The 21,743-nt window shown below is 40.2% G+C and overlaps 2 protein-coding genes across 2 annotated transcripts in view; both read left to right on the top strand.

Annotated features, from left to right (window-relative positions):
* Positions 1 to 10,485, top strand: part of MORC1 (MORC family CW-type zinc finger 1) — a 169,614-nt gene extending 159,129 nt beyond the window's left edge. Inside the window, exons 23-25 of the mRNA XM_072722555.1 lie at positions 165 to 218; positions 6,490 to 6,684; positions 9,695 to 10,485. Coding sequence (XP_072578656.1) covers positions 165 to 218; positions 6,490 to 6,684; positions 9,695 to 9,811 — 366 coding nt within the window. The 3' untranslated portion in view covers positions 9,812 to 10,485. The remainder of the gene's footprint in view (positions 1 to 164; positions 219 to 6,489; positions 6,685 to 9,694) is intronic.
* Positions 10,486 to 13,943: 3,458 nt separating this feature from the next.
* GUCA1C (guanylate cyclase activator 1C) overlaps positions 13,944 to 21,743 on the top strand; it is a 33,858-nt gene continuing 26,058 nt past the window's right edge. The window contains exon 1 of the mRNA XM_025990630.2: positions 13,944 to 14,147. Within this exon, the coding sequence (XP_025846415.1) occupies positions 13,944 to 14,147 (204 nt within the window). The remainder of the gene's footprint in view (positions 14,148 to 21,743) is intronic.

Below are 21,743 nucleotides of genomic sequence, written 5' to 3'. Positions count from 1 at the left end.
TTAATTAGACCCAGGCTTAAAAGACTCACAGTACCAGTGTCGGCCAGTTCCAGGCTTTGATGTTTTTTTTTTTTTATACTAGATACTTGTGTGTTATAATTCCATTGTAGACAGCTCATTCTCTAAAAGTTAATATCCTGTTCTATTATCATTTACAAAAACAGCTGGAGCAGTGCCCAGAGCAGACAAACAAAAAGCTGAGAATGTGCTTCAACCAGGTAAGTTTTTTTTTTTTCCAATGCAGTCATTTATATTCTAAATGATCCCATATTCCAAAGGAGAAATAATATGCATTCCTAAATGTTAGGTTTGGAAGGAAATCAAATTTGTATTCTCTTATCAAGACTAAGATTAATATGTAGCATATCAGATGCCATAAAGCAACATCTTTTTGAATTTTAAAATGCGAATATTTCCACAGCAGAAAGCTTATGAAACACTGGGAGTAGGACTATATTTTGAACAGAAAATATGATGTCCAGTGTCTTTAAGAAATAGATTAAATCCTTGAGACACTGGACTAAATCAGGAGTCACTGGTAGATTAAAGTTTTTAATTATTTTGGCAATTTGGTATCTCTGGAGGTTTTTTTTATATGTTTTTTGTTTGCTTTTTAGTATCCTGTCAACAATTTTTTAAGTTTATCATTTTTACATCATAAAAATAGTTATAAAAATAATTAATGCTACTAAAGGTACTTAGGCTTACAAGCCATCTTCTGGAAAACTGTCACAATAACATGCAAACCTATAAAGACTAGGAGGTGCGTGGTGCTTCATAGAATCATGAGAAGCACCAACAGAAACAAAGCCACTGCCTCATCTCTTTTGTAGGGAATGGAGTATGTTTGGATATTCTTGTTTCATAAATGAGATAGAATTACAAAAGACATATAACCAGACAAATTTGAAATGAAAATTAGAACTTAAACCAGATTTCTTCTTAGAAAGGCTGTATCACAAAGTATTTGAAGTATAGGATGTACCTAAATTTCACACCCTTGTGAATATATTTGCCTTTGATGTTTCTGAATGAGGGCCTACTGGACTGTGATAAACAGCTGGAAATGAATGTTTCCCATCATTGTGCAACTGGAGAGTGAGTCTATTTCCCAAATAATGTCTGTTGAAAAGGAGTAATTGAACATTTTCAGCCTAAAGATGTGCTTGTCCACATTTTCTAGATTACAAGACAAAGTTTTCATTCAATATATTTTTGATCCTATTCTAGCACTAATATTATTTTCATCCATGAATGTAAAACAGGGATTGATCAAGAGCCAGTAAAGGGAGGCACTAAACTAGACCTTTTGTAGTCAATACTTCTTTTAACCCTCCCAACATTTGGAGGTAGATGCCACTCTCTTTATGTTGGTAATGAGGAACTGAGAGTAAGATATTATTACAATGTCATGATTCAAGTAAGTAAGTTGAAACCCAGGTTTGTCTTACTCAAAGCTCATTCTCTGCATCACTGTCTTGCATCTTATTCTTATCCAGACTGTCATACTTCATCCTGTGATAGAGTTTGGATGTGTTACTTGCAGTAGGTATACCACAGCTTCTCAGCCTTTCGGTGTAAAAGAATTATTAAATTACTAGAGACCTCTATGTTGCATAACGAGACACGTATGGGAGGATGCTGATTGTGGAAGGGGGGGGGGATGTGATAGCCATATTTTTAGTGTCCCACCAGGAATTGTCCCAGCTGTAAGTCTGGCAGCCAGCTCAAAGAGGTACCAGTAAGGCTCCTGGATGTTCCCACAGATCTTCATATTTACTGGTTAGGGAACTCTGACTCAAATACTTACCACCATGAAACTTAGAAATTTGCTAAGGATTAGGTTGTTCCACATCTTACTTTATCCAGGCTTATGTCTGCTTCTAAGTGATATTTTTCTGGTATCTATATGATCTGTAATGGAGCCAAGCTGTTGTTGGGTTTTGGAGACCAGACTCAGTAAGGTAAGTATTTATACAAGGTGAACAGTGTTAGCAGAAATGATGAGTAGAATCCTTTTAATGTTGAGGGCAAGTGGGATTCAAAGAATCAAAGCAAGATAAAGTCAGAAGACCGTGACTTCCTATTGAAACAGAGATGTTGCAAACAAAATACAGAACGATTTTTTGGAATCATGACTTCCCCAGCATGAAACTGCTTGGTCATGAGGACTTTATTAATGATTGGTAGTTTTAAGTGCATGGTTATAAAAACTATTAAAATCATTTTTTGATACCCATGTAGAGGATAGACCCATGCAACTTGCTTTAAGCTATGTACTTTTTTTTTAAATTTTTTATTTATTTATGATAGTCACAGAGAGAGAGAGAGAGAGGCAGAGACACAGGCGGAGGGAGAAGCAGGCTCCATGCACCGGGAGCCCGATGTGGGATTCGATCCCGGGTCTCCAGGATCGCGCCCTGGGCCAAAGGCAGGCGCCAAACCGCTGCGCCACCCAGGGATCCCTAAGCTATGTACTTTTAATAAAGGCGGCTACATCAAAGCACAGGAGGACCCTTGATAAGTTACAGATGTCTCTGGTCACCTGGCCCTGGTTTCCATAACTACTATTAGTAGTAGATGATTTATGACTATATGAGTGGTGCTATACAACTGGACATGAACCACCATTTTTTATTCTTTCCTCTCACAAACCCTATCCCAAATAGGATTGCTCCAGCCTACTAGACTGGCCTGCCTCTGAGCCTTTCCCCATACTGTCCCCCAGAACACTCTCGTCTACTTTCCCATTCTGCAGTTGGCCTCTTGAAGTCCTGCCCACCCTATGTGGAGCCAATGCCACCTTCCACTTCAAGCCTCCCTCAGTACGTTCATGTGAACTTAATCTTGACTTTCTGTGTTTTGAGAGAACCTTAAAACTTTTTTAGCATTAATTACATCTTTTGCCTTATATTGTAGTTGTTCCTTCTATTTTCTTTTCTCCTAATATAACTAGATTATATGAACTCATTGAAATTAGCAGTTGTCTCTTATCAAACTCTATATCCTGCCAGCATTCAGTTAGTACCTTTGAATATCTGGACCCTACCGTTTGCAATGGATCAAGGTTGACTGTCTCTGCTGTAGTGCCAGCCCCCATAAACACTCACATGTCCTGTACCTACAAGTAGAGTACAAAATCTATAGGGCTTGGAGGCCAGCCTTACTTTGTGTTAACTAGTTAGGATTCTGGAGCTCTCCAGAGCTGCGAGAACTCTGACTTTTTAAATTCAAGGCAGAAAATTAAAATCTCAGCTGAATATCCTTTCTTTCAAATCCTAATTCTGTTCTGAATTAATGGAGTTTGGAAAGAATTCCATTTTTGATCCGCCAAAATACCTCTACAAGAGTAGGTTTAACCAGCAGAACTAAGCCTCTCATCTTGTTAAAATTCTCTACTCATCTTAATTAAAATGTTAATACAACCAGAAGTCCTTTTACAATGAACTTTGAAAGTTCTCAAAATTGCTACCTTTTATAGAAACTTATTGGAAATGTTAGCCTGAGAAAGGCAGAAGAATAAATCAGGAAACTGGCTGTTTGTGTTTGAAGGAAATATCATTTCTTGGTTACAAAACTGAACTTTGAGAGACTAAGTATGACCTTGAGAGACTATGACCTTGAAGGTAGGGTTCTGTATAAACATTCCTAATGTCATACTGTATGAACAGTGTTGTCTTCTGAACTTTTTATTTTGAAGTAATTATAGGCACACAGGAAATTATGAAATAGTAGAGAGGTCTCATGTACCTTTCAATTTTTCCTAATGCTTATGTCTTATGTAATTATACAATTATCGTAGAATATCAAAACCACAAAACTGAAGTTGGTAAAATATATGTCTCATTTTATTCAAATGTGTGGATTTGTGTGACCACCACCAAAACCAGGATCCAGAAAGAACTCCCACCACTACCGAGCTCTCCACGTTCTCTCCTTTATAGTCACACTGCACACACACCCAAGCACCCCAACTCCAGGCAACTGCTAATCTGTTCTCCATCTCTATAATTTTGTCATTTCAGTCATGCTGTAGAGATGGAGTCCTTTAATATTCACTTTCTGTCTGGCTTTATTCACTTAGCATAACTCCCTCCATATCCATTCAAGTGTTTGTCAATAGTACGTTCCTTTTATTGCTGAAAAGCATTAGTGTTGTTTTTCAGGTTTCTTTGAATTTTACGTGTTTTGGTTTGTTTTCTCACTACTGTTGCTTTTATCAAGAAGCGTTCCCTGGCTATTGCTCTGGATGGCAAAAGCTGTGAAATTGTAGAGCTCTGAACACTAGGAACTCTGCGTGATTGGTGACATCTGAGCTATCTATGACCCTGTCCTCCTTATTCTGGCTCAGTTGAATTATTTATCCTACTCCCCCCGTCTGGCCTTGGGAGACCCACTTCCTGGGGTTGAGCTCTGTAAAGCTTCCTGGAGGAAGTGATCATTGCCTTAGTTGTAAGTCATCAACTTCTTGTAGGTTGAATTGAAGATGTTTGAAAGTTCAAAGATCACCAGTTCCCCTCTGTGCTCTCAGAACATAGCCTGGATTTCCGGGCAGGATCGGCCTGCGTGCTTAAAATCCCCTTGCTGTGAATGCTGCACATCTTCTGTCCTAACTCCCCACTGTCTAGTGCCAACTATGTGGCAGGCATGGGAAATACAGGGGTAAACAAAACCAATTTTCTTTCTTTTTTTTTTACATTGAGGTTACATTCTAGAGGACAGACAGGTAAAGCATAATGTAACATCACATAATGATAGACACTAAACACGTAAATAAACATAAAATAGTTCTGCAAGGCCCCGGGATAGACCATAATGGTGCATGTTGGGGAAAGGGCAGGCTACTTTGGATGCAGTGAGCAAGGGATACCTGAGTCATGTTTCAGCCCAGACCCGAGGCAAGCAGTGAGCCTCGTGGAGATCGGGGTTGAACTCACTAACAGAGAAAGCAGCAAGAGCAAAGGGCCTGAGGCAGGAATGAGCTTGGTGTATTCTTAGAAGAATGACGTGTGCAACTCAGGGAATAAGGTAGATAGATAGGGGCAGGCCACGGATTTCAGCATCATGTTAATTCTTGGTACCCACACACACAAGTGCCCAAGCAGTTTGAGACTCTAAAAATCTGATTTCTTCACATGGCAATCCACAGATTTTACAATTAAGTCTCACTTTAAATGGAGATAGATAGATAGATAGATAGATAGATAGATAGATAGATATAGATAGATAGATTGTGTGTGTGTGTGTGTGTGTGTGTGCGTGCGCGTGCGTGTGTGCGTGTGTTTAAGTCATGATCTCAGGGTCCTGGGATTGAGCCCCACGGCCTGGTGGGCTCCCTGCTCAGCAGGGAATCTGCTTCTCCCTCTGCCTCTCCTCCCACTTTTGTGTGTGTGCGTCTTTGTATCACCTATAACAAAATTCAATGCCTTGAATTTAGGAGGTGGTTAGCGAGTGTTAGATGGACTTCAGTGTATTTAGGGGGTTTTGTTTGTTAAAAGGATTTTATAGAAAGAGGAGAAATACGTGAGCGCAATGAGTACTTAAAGGGGCTGATGGGGACAGTGCCTGGGAGGGGCCTGCCGGTATTAGTGAGTTTGGGTCAGGGTGGGGGAAGGCAAGAGTAGACTCAGAAGTCAAATGAGACCATCTGGCAGTTTACCTGGCAGCCAGACATATCAGAACACAGAAATCTCCTTATTGCAGAAGCATTCAAATGTGTATCAAAACAGGATTTGCTCTGTATCTCTTTTCTCAGAACATCCCCTGGCCCTCTCCAAGTGTTGATACGAGCAATTAATGTCATTTTGAAATTGGAGCACTTGGCCTCTCCGTTACCTTTTCTACTCTGTGAGTGCCTCAGCCACAACATGAACTCTTGGGAAACAACTGAGACTGTTGAATTAGCAAGGGCCATGTGTGTAGGGAAGTGACCGTACTCTGCATCAGGATAAGGACCCCAACGAGAGTGACAGAACAGGAATTCCTCTTACTGTAGCTTCTGCACTTTCCAGATGCCACAGACTTGAGTTATAAATAACATGACATCTTCAGGAAAGCCCCGAGTGGCCGGCCATTCTGTCGTTGCCTGTGAGTTTCTGGTGCTATGGAGAGAGGGTCACAGGTACCACCAAATGCCCCCTTTGTGCCTTGCATACTCTGGGGTCACTGGTGGGCAGACAAATTCAACCATTACTAGATTCCTTTTCCATTTCAAAGCGAGGGTCTCCAAGCTCACCCTAGTATGCCTCTCCCATCTTTATAGTTACTGGAGTATTGGACATTTTTTCTTGTCTCTCCTCCTTCCATCAGATTGCAGGTTCCTTCAGGGTATCACTGTGTCTTAGGTTTTGACCACCTGTGATACACAGGTATAGAGTTGACACTTGGTACCTATGTGCAGAATTGGAATGTGAAATCGCTCTCTGATACCAGGGGGGGAAGAGTAATACTTTAAAAATATACTAAAACTGGTTTTAAAAACGTTCCCAGATCCAGAATGTTTACATGGTCCAATATGAAAGAGAACTAAAGAGAAAAATGCAGTCCATCATCTATGATGCAAATAGAAGAGGGGTCGTTAATGAAATATCTCTGAGACAATGTGAAGAAAAAAGAAAAGTTACTGAAACTAAACTGAATAATCTTCGGGAAAAACTGGCAGTCCTGTTGCAGAAATTCCAGCTGGTAAGTAATGAAATTTTGAGTAGTAGGGATATACTTTGTGGAAAGAGCATTCCGCTAGCTTCCTGCCCTGCCATCGTCATCCACTTTGGACAGGTCACTTAACCTAGCCCTTTCTCTCCCTGTAAGGATATTGATATCATAAATAAGTGAACTTTGAAAGTATATATGAGAACGTTTTTTAAAAAGTCTGTTATTTTTTTCTCTTACAAAAAACAGAACCTTTGCTTGTGCCGTTTGGTATAGTTTGATCAACTTGTCTCCTCAGTAGCGTATTTCCAGTAGGAAATTTTTTCTAATCTTATCAGACAACAAAACATTTTAATGTTTATCTCAATAAATAATTAGAAACGGACTCTTCTAATCTTTGAGGAGAGGTTGGAGAGGTCAGGAAACCTTGTGTAAGTGTGCTGTTCATCTTGTTTGGATATGTGAAGGCATAAAGAACAGGGCTCCTGTGATGGATTGAGCTAATGAGGAAAAGTCCGTCTTCTTTCTACAGCAAATAGAAATGCTGGATAGAATACATTAAAAATTAAACGATGTATAGCATAAATTCAAATTTCCATAAATTCTGGAAATAAATTGAGAAATCAACAGCAAGCCTAGGAAGCACGTGGTAGTTTGTACTCAGACTTAGGCCCTGAGCCGGGATTGGAGACAGGGCCTTCCTGGGCCATCCAAGGTGAGAGGGCAGGAGCTGAAGCCCCACGGAGAGCCCTGACTGAGTGGAGGGTTAGCTTACCCAGGAAGAGGGGTCAGGGAGAGACCAGGAAACTCGCACCCATCGGTATAGTACGTGACGAGCATGGGCTTTGAAGCCAGACCACTGGCTGTGACCATTTCAAGGTGAATCCATTCCTCCTTCACAAAATACATATCTTTTATGTTCTTTGGGATTTCTCTCATAGTGAATACAAAATGAAACTCAGAAAATATTTTTGTTTAATTTAAGTAGATGGCCAAAAAAGATACCACCCTCCCCCTGCCTTGAGTGGTCTGGGAGACACTTACTGTGGTTATTGTGTCTGTAAAAGGCAGCAAATATTTTTACGTTTGAAAGGTCCAGTACAGAGTATAGCTTCAGTGATGATTGTTGTTTTAGTAACAAAACCTAGAGAGACCAAAGAAATTCTGTATCATAAAAATCAAATACTACTCTCTATCAAAAAAGTTCATAAAAATTACTGGTTTTCATGATAGCAAATCTCTGCTTGGCTAGGAGAAAAAAATGAAAGAATAATGACTTACTCTTCCTTCTATGCCAAACCTCTAGGTTCCTGCATAGTAGCCAAAGGAATTCTACTAATTTGCTTTATGCACAACATTTAGTAAGGAGGTGAAGGGGCTTTAGCTCACAGAGTATCTGAAATGCTTCATCTAGTATCATTGGAGAGGTACTCAGAGGACTCCTGCCCAAATAGATTGACTCTCATCCCGGACTTGAAATGTCGATTTTCACTGCCTCTGATTGCTAGAGCAGCTATGCTGGCATAGAGCGGAGATGAGAGACGAGGTGGACCCGAAGCAGACGGACGGAGCAGGCCCACGAAGAGGCTGGGGACAGAACCAGCCTCAAGTCCTACTAGGAAGTCTGGCTTGCCAGGCAGAGAGCAGAGCCAAAGGATTAGACTAGACTGAACAGACTCAGAGCCGTCGGCCCATCAGTGCCAGAAGGATCACCCAGGGCCTTCCTCAGGGCCCGTGAGCATCTGAAAATCTAAGTGAACGTGATTTACACGTGAGCTTATTTTTAGGGACAGGGCCCCGGTCATAAAGCTGGGACTCAGGACAGTCCAGCTTTGTCAGAGGCCTGGGGCAGAGAGAGCCAGGCAGAAAAGCACAGTTCATGGAACCAGCTGAGGGATGGAGAAGCCAGGATGGTGGTGCCAGACACTGGGAACAATCCTAAAGCTGGAATTGTTTCTGAAAGGTCCTTTCTAAAAATTCTCTTCTCCGTCAGCTCCAGTTGGAGAGCAGACTGATCCCAGGCTGGGCTTTGGAGGGAGTGAGATTTAAGTCAGGAAAGAGGGAGTATTTGTCCAGCTGTTCAGAGATTAAGCACCCCAGGGAAGCAGAGGGTGAAATTGCACAGAGAACTTGGGGAAGGAGAGAAAAGGAGATGGATGAGGGCAGCAAGCCGAGCGTGGGAGGGAAGATGCTGCAGAGGGAAGACGAGTGACAGAGGAGTCCAAATATGCCTACTCATCTGTTTTGCCTATAGGGCTAAAGATTCATGAACTTTTGTTTATTTATTTGAGAGAGAGCGAGAGAGCACAAGGGGGAAGGGGCAGAGGGAGATGGAGAAGCAAACTCCTCACCAAATGGGAGTCTGATGTGGGGCTCCCAGGACCCTGGGATCATGACCTGAGCCAAAGGCAGATGCTTAACCAACTGAGCCACCCAGGTGCTCCAGACACATGAACTTTTAAATTGGAACATAAGGGGCGCCTGGGTGGCTCGGTCAGTTAAGCATCTGCCTTTGGCTCAGGTCATGATCCCAGGGTCCTGGGATCGAGCCCCATATCCTCTCTCCACTTGGCAGGGAGCCGCTTCTCCTTCTTCCTCTGCCTGCTGCTCCACTTGCTTGTGCACGTGCTCTCTCATCTCAATCTCTTTCTCTCTGTCTCTCTCTCTCTCTCTCTCTCTCTGTCAAATAAATAAATCTTAAAATAAAATAAAATAAAATGGAGGACAAGAGGCTATAATAGAGAAGAATGAAGTGGAGACAGGGTGGCTTTAGGAATATGACAAGTAATTAAATAGAAGGAAAACCAGTTAAACTAACCTCCACATAAAAAGAAAAAAAAATGATCCAAGTTCCTAACCACCTGTGAGCATAAAATGAGATTAAGTGTGAAAACATTTTAAAAGATTAAAGGCATTATTCCAGGGCAAGGTGGGTTTTGTGGCTACATGCATCATAGGGAAGACTGTCCAGAGGCCACCCAGATGATAGGAATAAACCCTGCAGCTTCTTCGCCCGCTGTGACTGTTGATTCTCTTTCCCCAGGGTAGTCCGGTAGGAGACCTGGAGCAGATTGACGGTTATTTAGAAGCTTTGCTTAAAGAAGATAATCCCCTTTTTCGGAACGCTTTAAATAAAGTGACTACAGATGCAGGACATTAGTCTCCCTTTAGAAAAAAACTGAAAATAGTTCTCAAAACTAAAAGTCAGAAAAGATATTTCCTTTTAAAAATGCTAATTAGAAAAAGGAAGATTCTTTTCAAAACGTATTTCGCCTTGTACTCGTTATTGTACAGTTTGCCCTGTTAAATTCTAAGAAAATTGTGTATTTTAGAAATAGAGACTGATTTACAATGTACACATTTGCGGTTGTGTTCCTGAACTCTGTTTTTTCAGAAACTAGTTCTAGAGTTCTCCAGTTACCACGTGAGCTATGAAGAAAGGGAAATGTCAGTTAGGCCTAAATTTTATTTTCACTTAAAAGACTATAAAAACTAGAAAACAGTGGTTTTTAAAATCCATGTACAAAGGACGACAGGATCACCTCCTCTTAAAGCTTGTGTTGAAAAAGAAAGACCGTATGTCCTTTCTCCGTGATAGCCAATACTCGGGAAAGCAGGAAATATATATCCTCAAAAACTGTAAGATATAACTTCTATGATAATTCTATTGTTGAATAGTAGTAAAAATACAAATCTTCTAAGTATCATGTGAACACATATTACAGATATGTAAGAATTGCATTTTTATATTTTCCTTAATAACTGATTATTTTTATTTGTTTAGAAATGTCTACAAATTTGGACAAAAGCAATAAAACATTTCATGTTGTGGAATTGTATAATTTTAATTTTCTGTACATACACACAGTATAAAATTCAGAACGTGTGAGATGGGATATGGTGGAGAGTCTTCATCCTTTTCTTTAAACACTTAACTACTCCTCTCCAGTGGTGTGCTTGTACCAGCTACTTGTGTCCATCCAAAAACAATCAGTGTACAAAAAACTGTGTAAGTCATTATACAGATATAAATATAGACATGATGGCATCCAAAAGATTCTGTTGCTTTTTGCAGTTAATATGCCTTCAAGATCATTCCGTATCAGGATCAGTACATGGAGAGCTTCTCATCTTTCCCTGCTCCTTATTTATTTTATTCTGTGGACATACTAGAATTTATTTAATTATTCTCATTTTGATGGTCCCTTGGATTTTTTTCCCAGTCTTTTGGGTTTATATGAACAGATCTCTATAAATATGTTTATTTTACACATGCACAGTTAGTTAAATTTTAAATAAATCTCAGAAGATGAATTGCCAGGTCAAAAGGCATGTACATTTTATTAGTAGTAGACATTGCCCAATAGTGCTCCATAAAAATTTTATTAATATATATTCCCACAGCCCTATATCAGTGCCTGTTTCCTCACGCATTCACCCATCCAGTGAATTATCAAGCTTTTTTATCTTGCTGACCCAAGTAGGTGAAAAGTGGTACATCCTTTTAGCTTTAAGGTATATTTCCTATGCTATGAGTAAGATTTAGCATCTTTTCATGTTTAAAATTCATTTGAATTTTTTAATTTGGCTTTTTTCCCATTTTTCTATTTAATGGTAAGTATTTTCTTACTCATTTATAGGAACAATTTTTATATTAGGGAAATTATTTCTTTATATGTGTTACAGCTATTTTCTCCTAACTTTATATTGAAAAAGATTTTACAGTGTTTTGAGTCATGTGGGATTAAAAAATTGGGGGGAGTAATTTCCTCTTCTTTATGCTTTCTGGTTTTGAGTCCTATTTAGAGGGGACATTCCAATGCTAAAAAGTATAAAGAAATTTTGCCTTGTTATAATTACCTTAATCATTATATTTTAAATATTTGATTCATCTAGAATTTATTCTGATGAAGAGAGTAAGTTAAAAATCCCACTGTTTCTGTTCCCAGATAGATACAGTATTGTCCCCCAAAGTATTCATTGAATGACCAGTCTCTTTCCCACTTGATCTGCAGTGCCAGCTTTATGTCCTGTTAAATTCTTACTTGCATTTGGGCCAAGTTCTTAAAAAAAATTCTATTATTTTTCATTGATTGTTCCAACTTTTCTCATGTTGGACCCGTGTTGTTTTGGTAGGAGTTGTCAATAATTTTATATTTTAGAATTTTCTTTTGTATCTTTGCATGTTTAATTCTTATCCAGACGTAGAGTTCGCTTTTTTAGTCAACACCCACCCCTCAAACTTCATTTGCATTTTGTTTGGTGTGTGGTAGTATAACAGATTAAGGTACAATTGTCTTTTTTTATATCAAGTCTTTCTACCCAAGATCAAAATATGCTTATCTGTATGTTCAAGTCTTCATTGGTGCCCTATATTAGCATTTAAAATTTTTCTTCAAATACATCCAGCACATTCTAGTTAAATTTATTATAGTTTAGATTTATTCTTTGACCTTTTAGAAATGAAGTCTTTCTCCCATTATCTTAGAGTAGATTAATGTTTTATATAGCAGGATTCCTGAGTTTGGGATATCAATATTGTATCCAATATAAGAATCTTTATACTATACTTTTAAAGTCTTATCAGCAAGTAATTATGCAGATTTTTTAAAAAGCATCATTTACATGCAGTAACACAGTTTCTGCATCTCAGGTCCTTATATTCTTCATTTATCCAAAATCTTCCTTCCATGAGGGATTTCCTTGGCCCCTTGAAAACTTTCATTACCTTCCTCTTCCATCATCACTAGCCATTCTTTTCTTAATATAAAAATTAGTGATTAATAAATGTTAATGGTGATAAGTCAGTGCCTCTGAGCATCCTTCTGGCAGACATTTAGAAAAGGTCTGCACAGAGACTCCCCCAGAGAATGGTCTTTGAAGATCCTGACAGAATATTCCTCATATTTCCTATCTGAACAGAGTCCTCATTGGCTTATCATCTTTCTTTGTCTTCCACATAAGGAATCTCATCTAGTCTAATGGTTTTGAGTAATACTTCCAAATGAATGGGTTCCACATTTCTCTAATCTTATCGAATACCTGTTATTTAACTGTAATTATGGTTTCAGAATTTTTCTATTTAAAATCTACTTTGGTATGGTTGAAACAAAATTAATCCTATATACTTTAAGGACCCCCACCTCCTGTTAAGGCACTTCATGTAGGTCCCAAGGGCTCCAGTTCTCCGGGGAGCTGGGGCTTTAAATAGGTAATCAGGACTAAGGAATAGGGACTAAGGCAGAAACCAGACTTAGGAACTGAGTCACTATGAGAATTGGGGGGGAAATGGAATAAGGTTAGGAGAGGAGAACCACACTCAGGACCAGATGACCCTGGGTGGGAACAATGGAATTCTGTTACTTGTACGTATGATTAGCAGCAAGATGGTGTGAGGGCCACACAGGGCAATTCATTTCCATTACTGGACCACGGATATAGTTCTTAGGCTCATTCACTCAGTTTTCAAGTCCTATGCAACTGGAGCTTGATTCAGACAAGACTAGCTTGGGAACTGGAGTGGGGCAAAACTAGCAGGTACAGGGCATGGGTAGAAGCAGACTTGAGAGAAAAGACAAACAGCAAAAAAATAAAATGAGACCAATGCCTGAAGACACAGCTTAATATGTCTCATTAACTGCAGATTGCACTTTTCTGCCTACCTCACCTACAAGTGTTTTTACTGCTACTAATATGGCTCTTTCTACCCATTTCCCTCTTCTGTACATGACTTCCTTTACATTTTAACAGTACTCAAAATGTATCAGTTTTCCATGGCTTCCGACTTTTTGTTTTCATCTAAATTTATCTCCACAGTATTTAGGTATGAAAAAGCAAATATTCTCATTACTGTTTTACAGATGGGAACGCTGAGCCTGTAATGCTTCAGTGCACTTAGTAAGTGCAAACAAAGCCTCGAGCCCAGGCTTCTAGATTGAGACTCAAGAGCTCTGTCAGACCCCACTCCGCAATGTGGGCATAATTTATGGCTGACAGTATGGCAAGGATCATTCTTTTTAAAATATTGCCTCTGCCCTTCACAGAAAGCTGTATCTCTGAGTGGCAGCAAGCATGATCCCATCAGTTAGCGATAAATGACCTTGTCTTAAAACTGTTCAGATGAGTTAATCTCACTGGCTTTCTATTCTTATTTGGCCTATAGCTGTAAGAGGTTTAGAGTAGCTCTCTTAAGGCATATGTTAGCCTCCAGTTTTAGTGAAGGGTGAGGAACTAAGTTGGTAGGCACCTTACATGAAAGCAACCTGAGAAAAAGCTGGAGACCGTGAATCGTGATGGGAAATAACGAATCCAGAGCTGGTGGTCAGGCAGCAGTTCCTGCTAAAGAGACCTATGTGTGGTACAGAAAATTTATGAGGGAATATCCATCTGGCCTGCAAACACTTCACGAATTTAAGACACTCTTGGGTCTGCAGGGTCTGAACCCAAAGGCCAATCAACACGTTGATCAAGTTTATAATACCTTTGACATGAACAAGGTAAGACCTTTACTTTTTATTTGGCTCTGGTTCTGAGTTTTCCCCTTTTTAAAAATTTGAAATAGCCCGAGGTAAAATGTGTGCATCTCACCGAACAGGGAGCTCTTCAGAGAACCCACAGCTTGTAGGTAAGTGAGTCATTAAACACAGTTAGCAGTGACGGCATGAAAGTAATTGGGAACTAGCCTCTCCGCCCTTGGAAATGTTCTGCATGTAGGGAGTTATTTTAAAACCAAATTAAATCTCGGCATGGAATTCTAATGCTATCGTTTAAACAAATCTAATAAGTGCAGATTGATTTACAAAGACTGTTTTCAAAGTATTTAATGCGTTGGTGACATTTTATAGAAAAGCAAATTACAGGAATCTGCTCTAAAAAGTGTGATTGCATCTAGATTGGCAGGTAAAATCAATACAAATTCGCCAACATGTTGTTTGTACTCAGAAGTTGGAACCCTGGAATACTTTTTCATATCTGACCAATTTAGTTGGGAAAAATAAAACAATTTAGCTTTAAATTCAGATAAATTTTAGTTTCTAAAGATTGATACTCAACTAGTGTCTTGAATTTACTCATTCCTGAGGAGTTGTGGCACATTTGATTTTCAAGACTTGAAAAAATACAAAGATGAGGAAAAAAATAGAGAGTAGAAAAAATAAGATAAGAAAATTAACAATCTAACCAAGCAGGCTCATGTTTTTCCTGCCTACTTTTCCTTGTGCATTTTAGTTATTTTTGCCTGTATATTTCAAAATGGGCTGATTCCATCTAGGATAAAAGGGAAAGGGGAAGTACAACTCATTGAAAAATAGATGACTTTAATAGGCTGTGTGTGAGAATAGATGGGAAAGAAGTGGTCATTAATTCAATACAATTAAAACAATTGGCTGCCCATTGGGTTGTATGGAATCTCGCACAGCCCTCTGAACCCTTTTCCAAATCAAAACAAAAACTTAAAAAAAAAATAACAACCAACCAAAACAACAGATGATTTAAAAGGAGGTAACAGCCAGCAAAACTAGGAAGAATTAAACCTGTGCAAAATCAACATTCATTTTAATTTTTGTAATAATGTTGGGAATAGATTTCTTTTAGGACATTGTGTTTTAGGGTATGTTCTTCATTATCAAGCATGAATGAAGCACTGCCTGCTTAGCATGACAGTGTTTTTCCTCCTCATAAATTTTACTTAGTGTAGATGCAAACAAACAGTTCTGCCCCCAAGGAGCATACAAATCAGTGGGAAAATGAGGCAGATCCTGCCTTTGTTCTTAACATTGAAATACATTCTAGGTATGCTATAAGCTGAATGTGTGTGGCTCCCATGTTAAAACTGCCAATTATTTTTACCAGCAAAAATGGGATTATTTGGAAATAGCAGAAAATTGCAATTTTGGACAAGCAACTTATGGCCGAACCATAGGCGTGTCTGCAGAACAAAAGAGAGGAACCCTCGAGTACAGAGGAAAGGGTGAAGTTGGGAAGGCTTTTATGAGCAAAAGGTCTGTTGGAGTAAACTGGGAGTTTGAAGTATGGTGGCTTTTTTTTTTTTTTTTTTTTTTTTTGCTGTTTGAATTGTGACAGCATCTCATTGGGTGGACTGTTGCAGGGTGGGGTTGGGGCGCTGCTTTTCCCCCTGCTGGGGTGGAAAGTAGTAGTGTCAGCAGGCAAGAACCAGTCTCCTCCAGTGGGGTCTACAGTTCGCCCGGAGTGGTAGGGCGTGAGAGCGCCCCCTGCTGGCCCCCGGGCTCCACTCTAAATGAGCTTTCCTTTTTCATTTGTCAACTGCCCAAACTCCTCTGTTGAAATCTAACATCATCCCCATCCCCACCTCCACCCCCACCCCATCCCCATCCCCATCTCCATCTCCATCCCCACCTCCACCCCCAACCCCCAGCACCAACATGATAGTATTGGGGGGGGGGTCTCTGGGAGGCGAGTAGGTCATGAGGGCAGAGCCTTCATGAATGGGATTTGTGCCCTTATAAAGAGACCCCAGAGAGTTTGTTCCTGGTTGTGGGGACCCAGTGAGAAGGCTGGGTGTCTATGAACCAGTCAGTGGGTTCTCTCCAGCACCCCAATTGGCCTGACCCTTGATCTTGGATTTCCTCAAAGAGCTGTGAGAAGTACATTTCTGCGTGCTTTAAGCCACTCAGTCTATGGTATTTTCCTTAGAACAGCCTGAAGTGACCAAGACAGGAAACTTGTGCGTGGGGGCTGTTGTCTGCCTCTGCGTGTGCCTTTCAGCTCCCCCTCTCGGCCATCCTGTGCTTCGGTCTTTGTGTGTCTGCTGCTGTCTCCCTGTGCTGCTGTCCCCTGTGCCTGCAGCTGTCCCCTGTGCCTGCTGCTGTCCCCTGTGCCTTCTGCTGTCCCCCTGTGGTTGCTGCTGTCCCCCTGTGCCTGCTGCTGTCCCCTGTGCCTTCTGCTGTCTCCCTGTGTCTGCTGCTGTCCCCTGTGCCTGCTGCTGTCCCCCTGTGCAGGCTGCTGTCCCCTGTGCCTGCTGCTGTCCCCTGTGCCTTCTGCTGTCCCCCTGTGGTTGCTGCTGTCCCCCTGTGCCTGCTGCTGTCCCCTGTGCCTTCTGCTGTCTCCCTGTGTCTGCTGCTGTCCCCTGTGCCTGCTGCTGTCCCCCTGTGCAGGCTGCTGTCCCCTGTGCCTGCTGCTGTCCCCCGTGCCTGCTGCTGTCCCCCTGTGCCTGCTGAAAGCAACCGCTTCACCGTGGAAGTCTGTTGTTCTCGATGGCAGCTTCTCACACTCAGTCCTCCTGAAGGGCTGGAAGATGAGCTGCTCGCAGGTTCTTTAGGTTATTCTTCCAAGTAGCCGGTGACACATCCCACACCAGAGATTTTGCTGTTAGCCCAGTGTTTGTGGAAGCGCTGCAGGTCAGAGGTTGCTGTGTGACAACAGGAACATATGAAAAGGAGCTCTGGGTAGAGACCTGAAGTGCTGTCAAAACCAAGCATACTGTTGAGGAAGGTGGGGGCGGACGGCGGCCAGATAGGCAGTGTGGGCGCCTGTGCCATTGGACTGTCCTCTCGGGGACCGCGGTGGGGACGGCCAGGCCCACCTCAGCTGAATTTAAATGACTTGGAAGTTCTGCTGGTATTTGCGATCTGTCATAGAGATTTTATGTTTGCCTGGGAAGCAAGTGAACCTAGGCCGTGATGACGGATGCCACGCAAGGTGTGGGGGGTCTGGATATAAAATCAGGTTGTAAAATGAGAAGAGGAAGGGGGTTCATTATCAAGTGATAGTAAGAAATGATGCGCAGTTATGCACAGGAAAACAAAAAGGAAAAGCCATATATTTAATTAGATCAATAAAATGATCAGCTGTCCAGAATCCTGGAGAATTTACTCTTTCCGTGGAGCTCCTCTACAGTTTTAACTATTCTGGATGGAAATCATTCTTAAATGCATTTCATACTCCCCTGCCTCCTCAAAGTGCCGGTAAAGTGTTTTTTGATATCAGAGTCATTATTATGAACATTGGTTGTTATGTTTTTGAAATACCATGAAGCAGCCATGCCTGTTGAAGTTGCTGAGGCTAAATTTCCTAACGTTAAAAATCATGAAAATATATGCTTTTATCATGTTTGCTTTTTTTATGGTTTTTCTTTCTCCCTGCTGTCAAACACCCCTTTCCCAGCTTTCTGATCTAATAATAATGAGCTTCCAACCTCTTTTTACTCTGTCACTTCTACCCTGGCTTTGGCATGTACCCAAGTTGACTAAACCTATTGGAATTGTGCTGTAGGTAGAAATAAATAGATCCTAAAGTTTAGTGCATAAAGTTTATAACAATTCTTGTGGCTAATCACACACCCTTGCAGGCATCTCCTTGTCACTCGATAACAGTAATTAATGATTGAGACGTGTCTAACACTGTTCTAGGGATGGCACATAGACTAACACATCCAACATCACAGTGATAATAGAACCTAGAACCTACTTTATGGTAGTGGCCATGATGTTGGCCAAGGTAATTGACCAAGACTCCAGGTACATTGCTTTGAAATCTTTCACTGCATGCAGGGCATCCATGCTTAGGTTTAGATTACCACCAATGATTGAGTGCAAAAGAAATAATAAGGCCAGCCCATTCCTAACACCCAGGATTCCTTCATCAGCAGGCTTCTCCTCAAGGATTCCCTGGTGGCTTTGTCAAACCATAGGTTTCAGGAGTATCTAGGACACTTCCATCCAAACTTCTTTTACACCCTTCTTCAGCTGGGTCACATGAGCTCATTCAACCTTTCCTGACTTCCTTCCTGTTCCATTCCCTATACCATTTCTCCACATAAAATATTTAAATTGGGATTAATAGGTCTAATATCCAATGAATAAGAGTCATAGGAAAAGAGCCCAGAGAAAATGTAAGGTTATAACAAAACAAACCAGAAAAATTTCCGAGACGTATTAGAGACATGTTTCACAAGGGGCCCAGCACAATAAGTAGAAAGAAATCGTTCTATAGTGTACGTGGAGAAATTTTTTTAATGGAGATAAAGAGAAGATCCTAAAATCTAAAAAGGAAAAAAATCATGAAAATCAAAATAACATTGAGCTTCATAACACCTACACCACAGACTAAAAAAATGTGCTTCACACTTATTTATTAATAGGGAGCTGCTGGAGCAGGTGCTCCAGCAAAAAGAGAGAGTATATTAACAAAGAAGGAGAGAGTGAATCCAACATAGGAAAGCATATATGGGCAGTCTATGGTCATGGAGACAAAAAGTTCAAATCAATAGTTGTCAGAAAGCTCAGTGGACTGTTAATCCAGATGGCAAGGGAAGAGGAGAGTCAGAGGAAGACCTAAAAAAAAAAATAAATAACACTGATGGATTATCTTTTATGTTTGAGGATTCCAAAAACAGTATTAATTTACTAATTGATATTTAACCAGTCCAATGGTGCCTTTAAAAAAATTAACAAGGCAAAGTACAAAGAAAATTATTGAAATTTAGAATGAAGCACCTTTACATTTTTTTATCATGAAAACTTCAGGCAGGCCTATGCAAAAGCAGAGAGAATGAATAATCCAGTGAGCTCTCACAGACCAATCATCTGTCTTGAACAATTCTTAAAATGTAGTCATTTCGTTTCATCTATCCTCCCACATTTAAAAATTTTTTTAATTATTTTGTAAAAACTTAGAATCTTTTAAAAGTTTTTAATTCCAGTTAACAGTGTTATATTAGTTCCATGTGTACGATATAGTGATTCAACATGTCCATACATCACCTGGTGCTCATCACAGGGCTCTTACTCCCCATCACCTATCTTCTCCATCCCCCCACCCCCACTCCCCGCTGGTAAACATCCATTTGCTCTCTATAAGTCTGTTTCTTGGTTTGTCTCTCTCTTTTTTATTTCCTTTTACGTGTTTGTTTGTTTGTTTGTTTTTCTTAAATTCCACATATGAGTGAGATCATAGGGTATTTTGTCTTTCTCTGACTGACTTATTTCACTTAGCATAATACTCTTTAGGATGACCACCCGTGTCATCGCAAATGGTAAGACTGCATTCTTTTTTATGGCTAAATACATATATATATATATGTGTGTGTGTATATGTATTTATACATTTATATATAATGGAATATATATACACATTGGAAAATATATGTACATCTATACATGGAATATATATATATATTCATCCATACATAATGGAACATATATACACACATTGGAAAAAAATATATATATATATCACATCTTCTTTATCCATTCATCAATCAATGGACACCTGCTGCTTCCATATCTTGGCTATTGTAAATAAAAAATAGGGTTTATTTGGCTGTTATAAACATAAGGATGCATGTATCCCATAAGCATACTTTTTAATTATTCTTTGATTTCAATTTTCATACAAACAAGGTTGATAGGTGGAAATTAGTGGCTATGACTCCTAAGTCTGTTTTGTCTGTAATAGTTCCCTAACCACCTCCTTCCCCCCACACCTCATTTATGTCATTAATTTGCTGGGGAAAGTGAAAGTGGTTCTGTAGAAAATTTTGCATTCTGGATTTAGTTGATTGCTTTCTAGTGCTATTGAGCTTTCTATTCTTCATATTACCCATAAACTGATATTTAGCTAGAAACTTAAATAGATTCCGATTCACTTGTTGGCAAAAAATACTTCATAAGCATATAATTATTGGTTGTCACACTTTTCTTGGATTGTCTATTAGGTTCGGGAGGTGTCAGCCTGATAATGATGAGGCAATTATTAACTCCATGTAAAATAAAGAAGTCCGTAATTTTGGTACACCAATGGGCTATGCAAAGAACAAAATGTACTTAGTCATTAAAATTAAACTCTTGACTTTTAGATTAACCTACAATTGTGAGAGTATGGAGGAAGAACTATGGTGTGCTGAGAAATGTTTAATAACTAGTTCTTTAGAGGCAGGGGGGACGACCTGGCAACATATGCTGATTTCCATGGTGTAAATACTCCCACCATGACCAATTTCAAGCTACCCACCATTTAATAGTTGGCCTGCAGAATTCCTGAAAATTTAGCAGTCAGCTCATGCCACCAGATAGAATAGGCTCCAGGATACTACTAAGATATATATGAGGGTCATAGAAATAAATACCTACCATTTGCTATAGCAGGAAATAAATAATGTCGACAATTGATAAATCTAAATATAAGTAGAATAACCATTATTACAAACATGTAAATAAAGGCTAGAAAAAGTAACCAAGTTCAAAGTTTTAAATGATAAGCCTTTTAGTCTATTTTCAACTATGCAATAAAAACAAAAATATTTTGATAATAAATTTTTAAAAGACAACTCAAAAGATATTAGCACATCTTTGTAGGTGAGGTGAGTGATAGAAACGGCACTCTTCAAAATCAAGGTGTGTCTCTGCACGAGGAACAACCTAGGTTCCTTAATGCAGCTATGAATTATCCATCCCATGATGGAAATCCTGTGGACTCCAAAGCTGAGGGTCCAGCCTGGCCCAAACTTGGTAGTGAGTAACATTGTCAAGAACATGAGGTCTCCATTAAAAAGTACAACACACTGTAAGTGTGTGGCTCTTGTGATCCATGTTAAACCCACACGGGGGGAGATGGCGGGACTTGGAGTTACGTGAGCTCCAAGCACTGATGGTGCCACCCCACTTTAATAGTTCCCGAACTACCTCCTTCCCCCCCAGCCCACCATTTCCTCCTTTGATTTACTGGGGAACATGCTTCACTGCCTAAATGGAAGCTGATGAGTGGCTGGTGAACTTTAGAGCTGAGTCTGGGCCAGCAGAGATGCCAAAAACCAGAAACCCTGTGAAAATGACAATGCTGCTGGCTATTGGTTCCTAGAGGGCAGTGCAAGCGGACAGACGCAGCCCTGTTCTCACCTCGGCATCCCCGTGCTTCAGCTGCAGATTGATGCAAAATGCCCAGTTCCCTGGAAACTGCTTCCCGCTCACGGCATGGAGCTGCACTCTATGCATACAGATGAAGTCGAACTGATTTCTGCTGTATTGAGATCCGGGCGGAGCCTGGCAATAAAACAAGCACCCGGCACTGCTATTCGACTCCAGCCGCCCCGCTTTCTTCACACGAGATCTACAATT

The sequence above is a fragment of the Vulpes vulpes genome, chromosome 1 (assembly GCF_048418805.1).
Source record: "Vulpes vulpes isolate BD-2025 chromosome 1, VulVul3, whole genome shotgun sequence".
Taxonomy (NCBI): Eukaryota; Metazoa; Chordata; class Mammalia; order Carnivora; family Canidae; genus Vulpes; species Vulpes vulpes.
The sequence above is the reverse complement of the archived record's forward strand: the minus strand, read 5'-3'. Positions and strand labels throughout refer to the sequence as shown.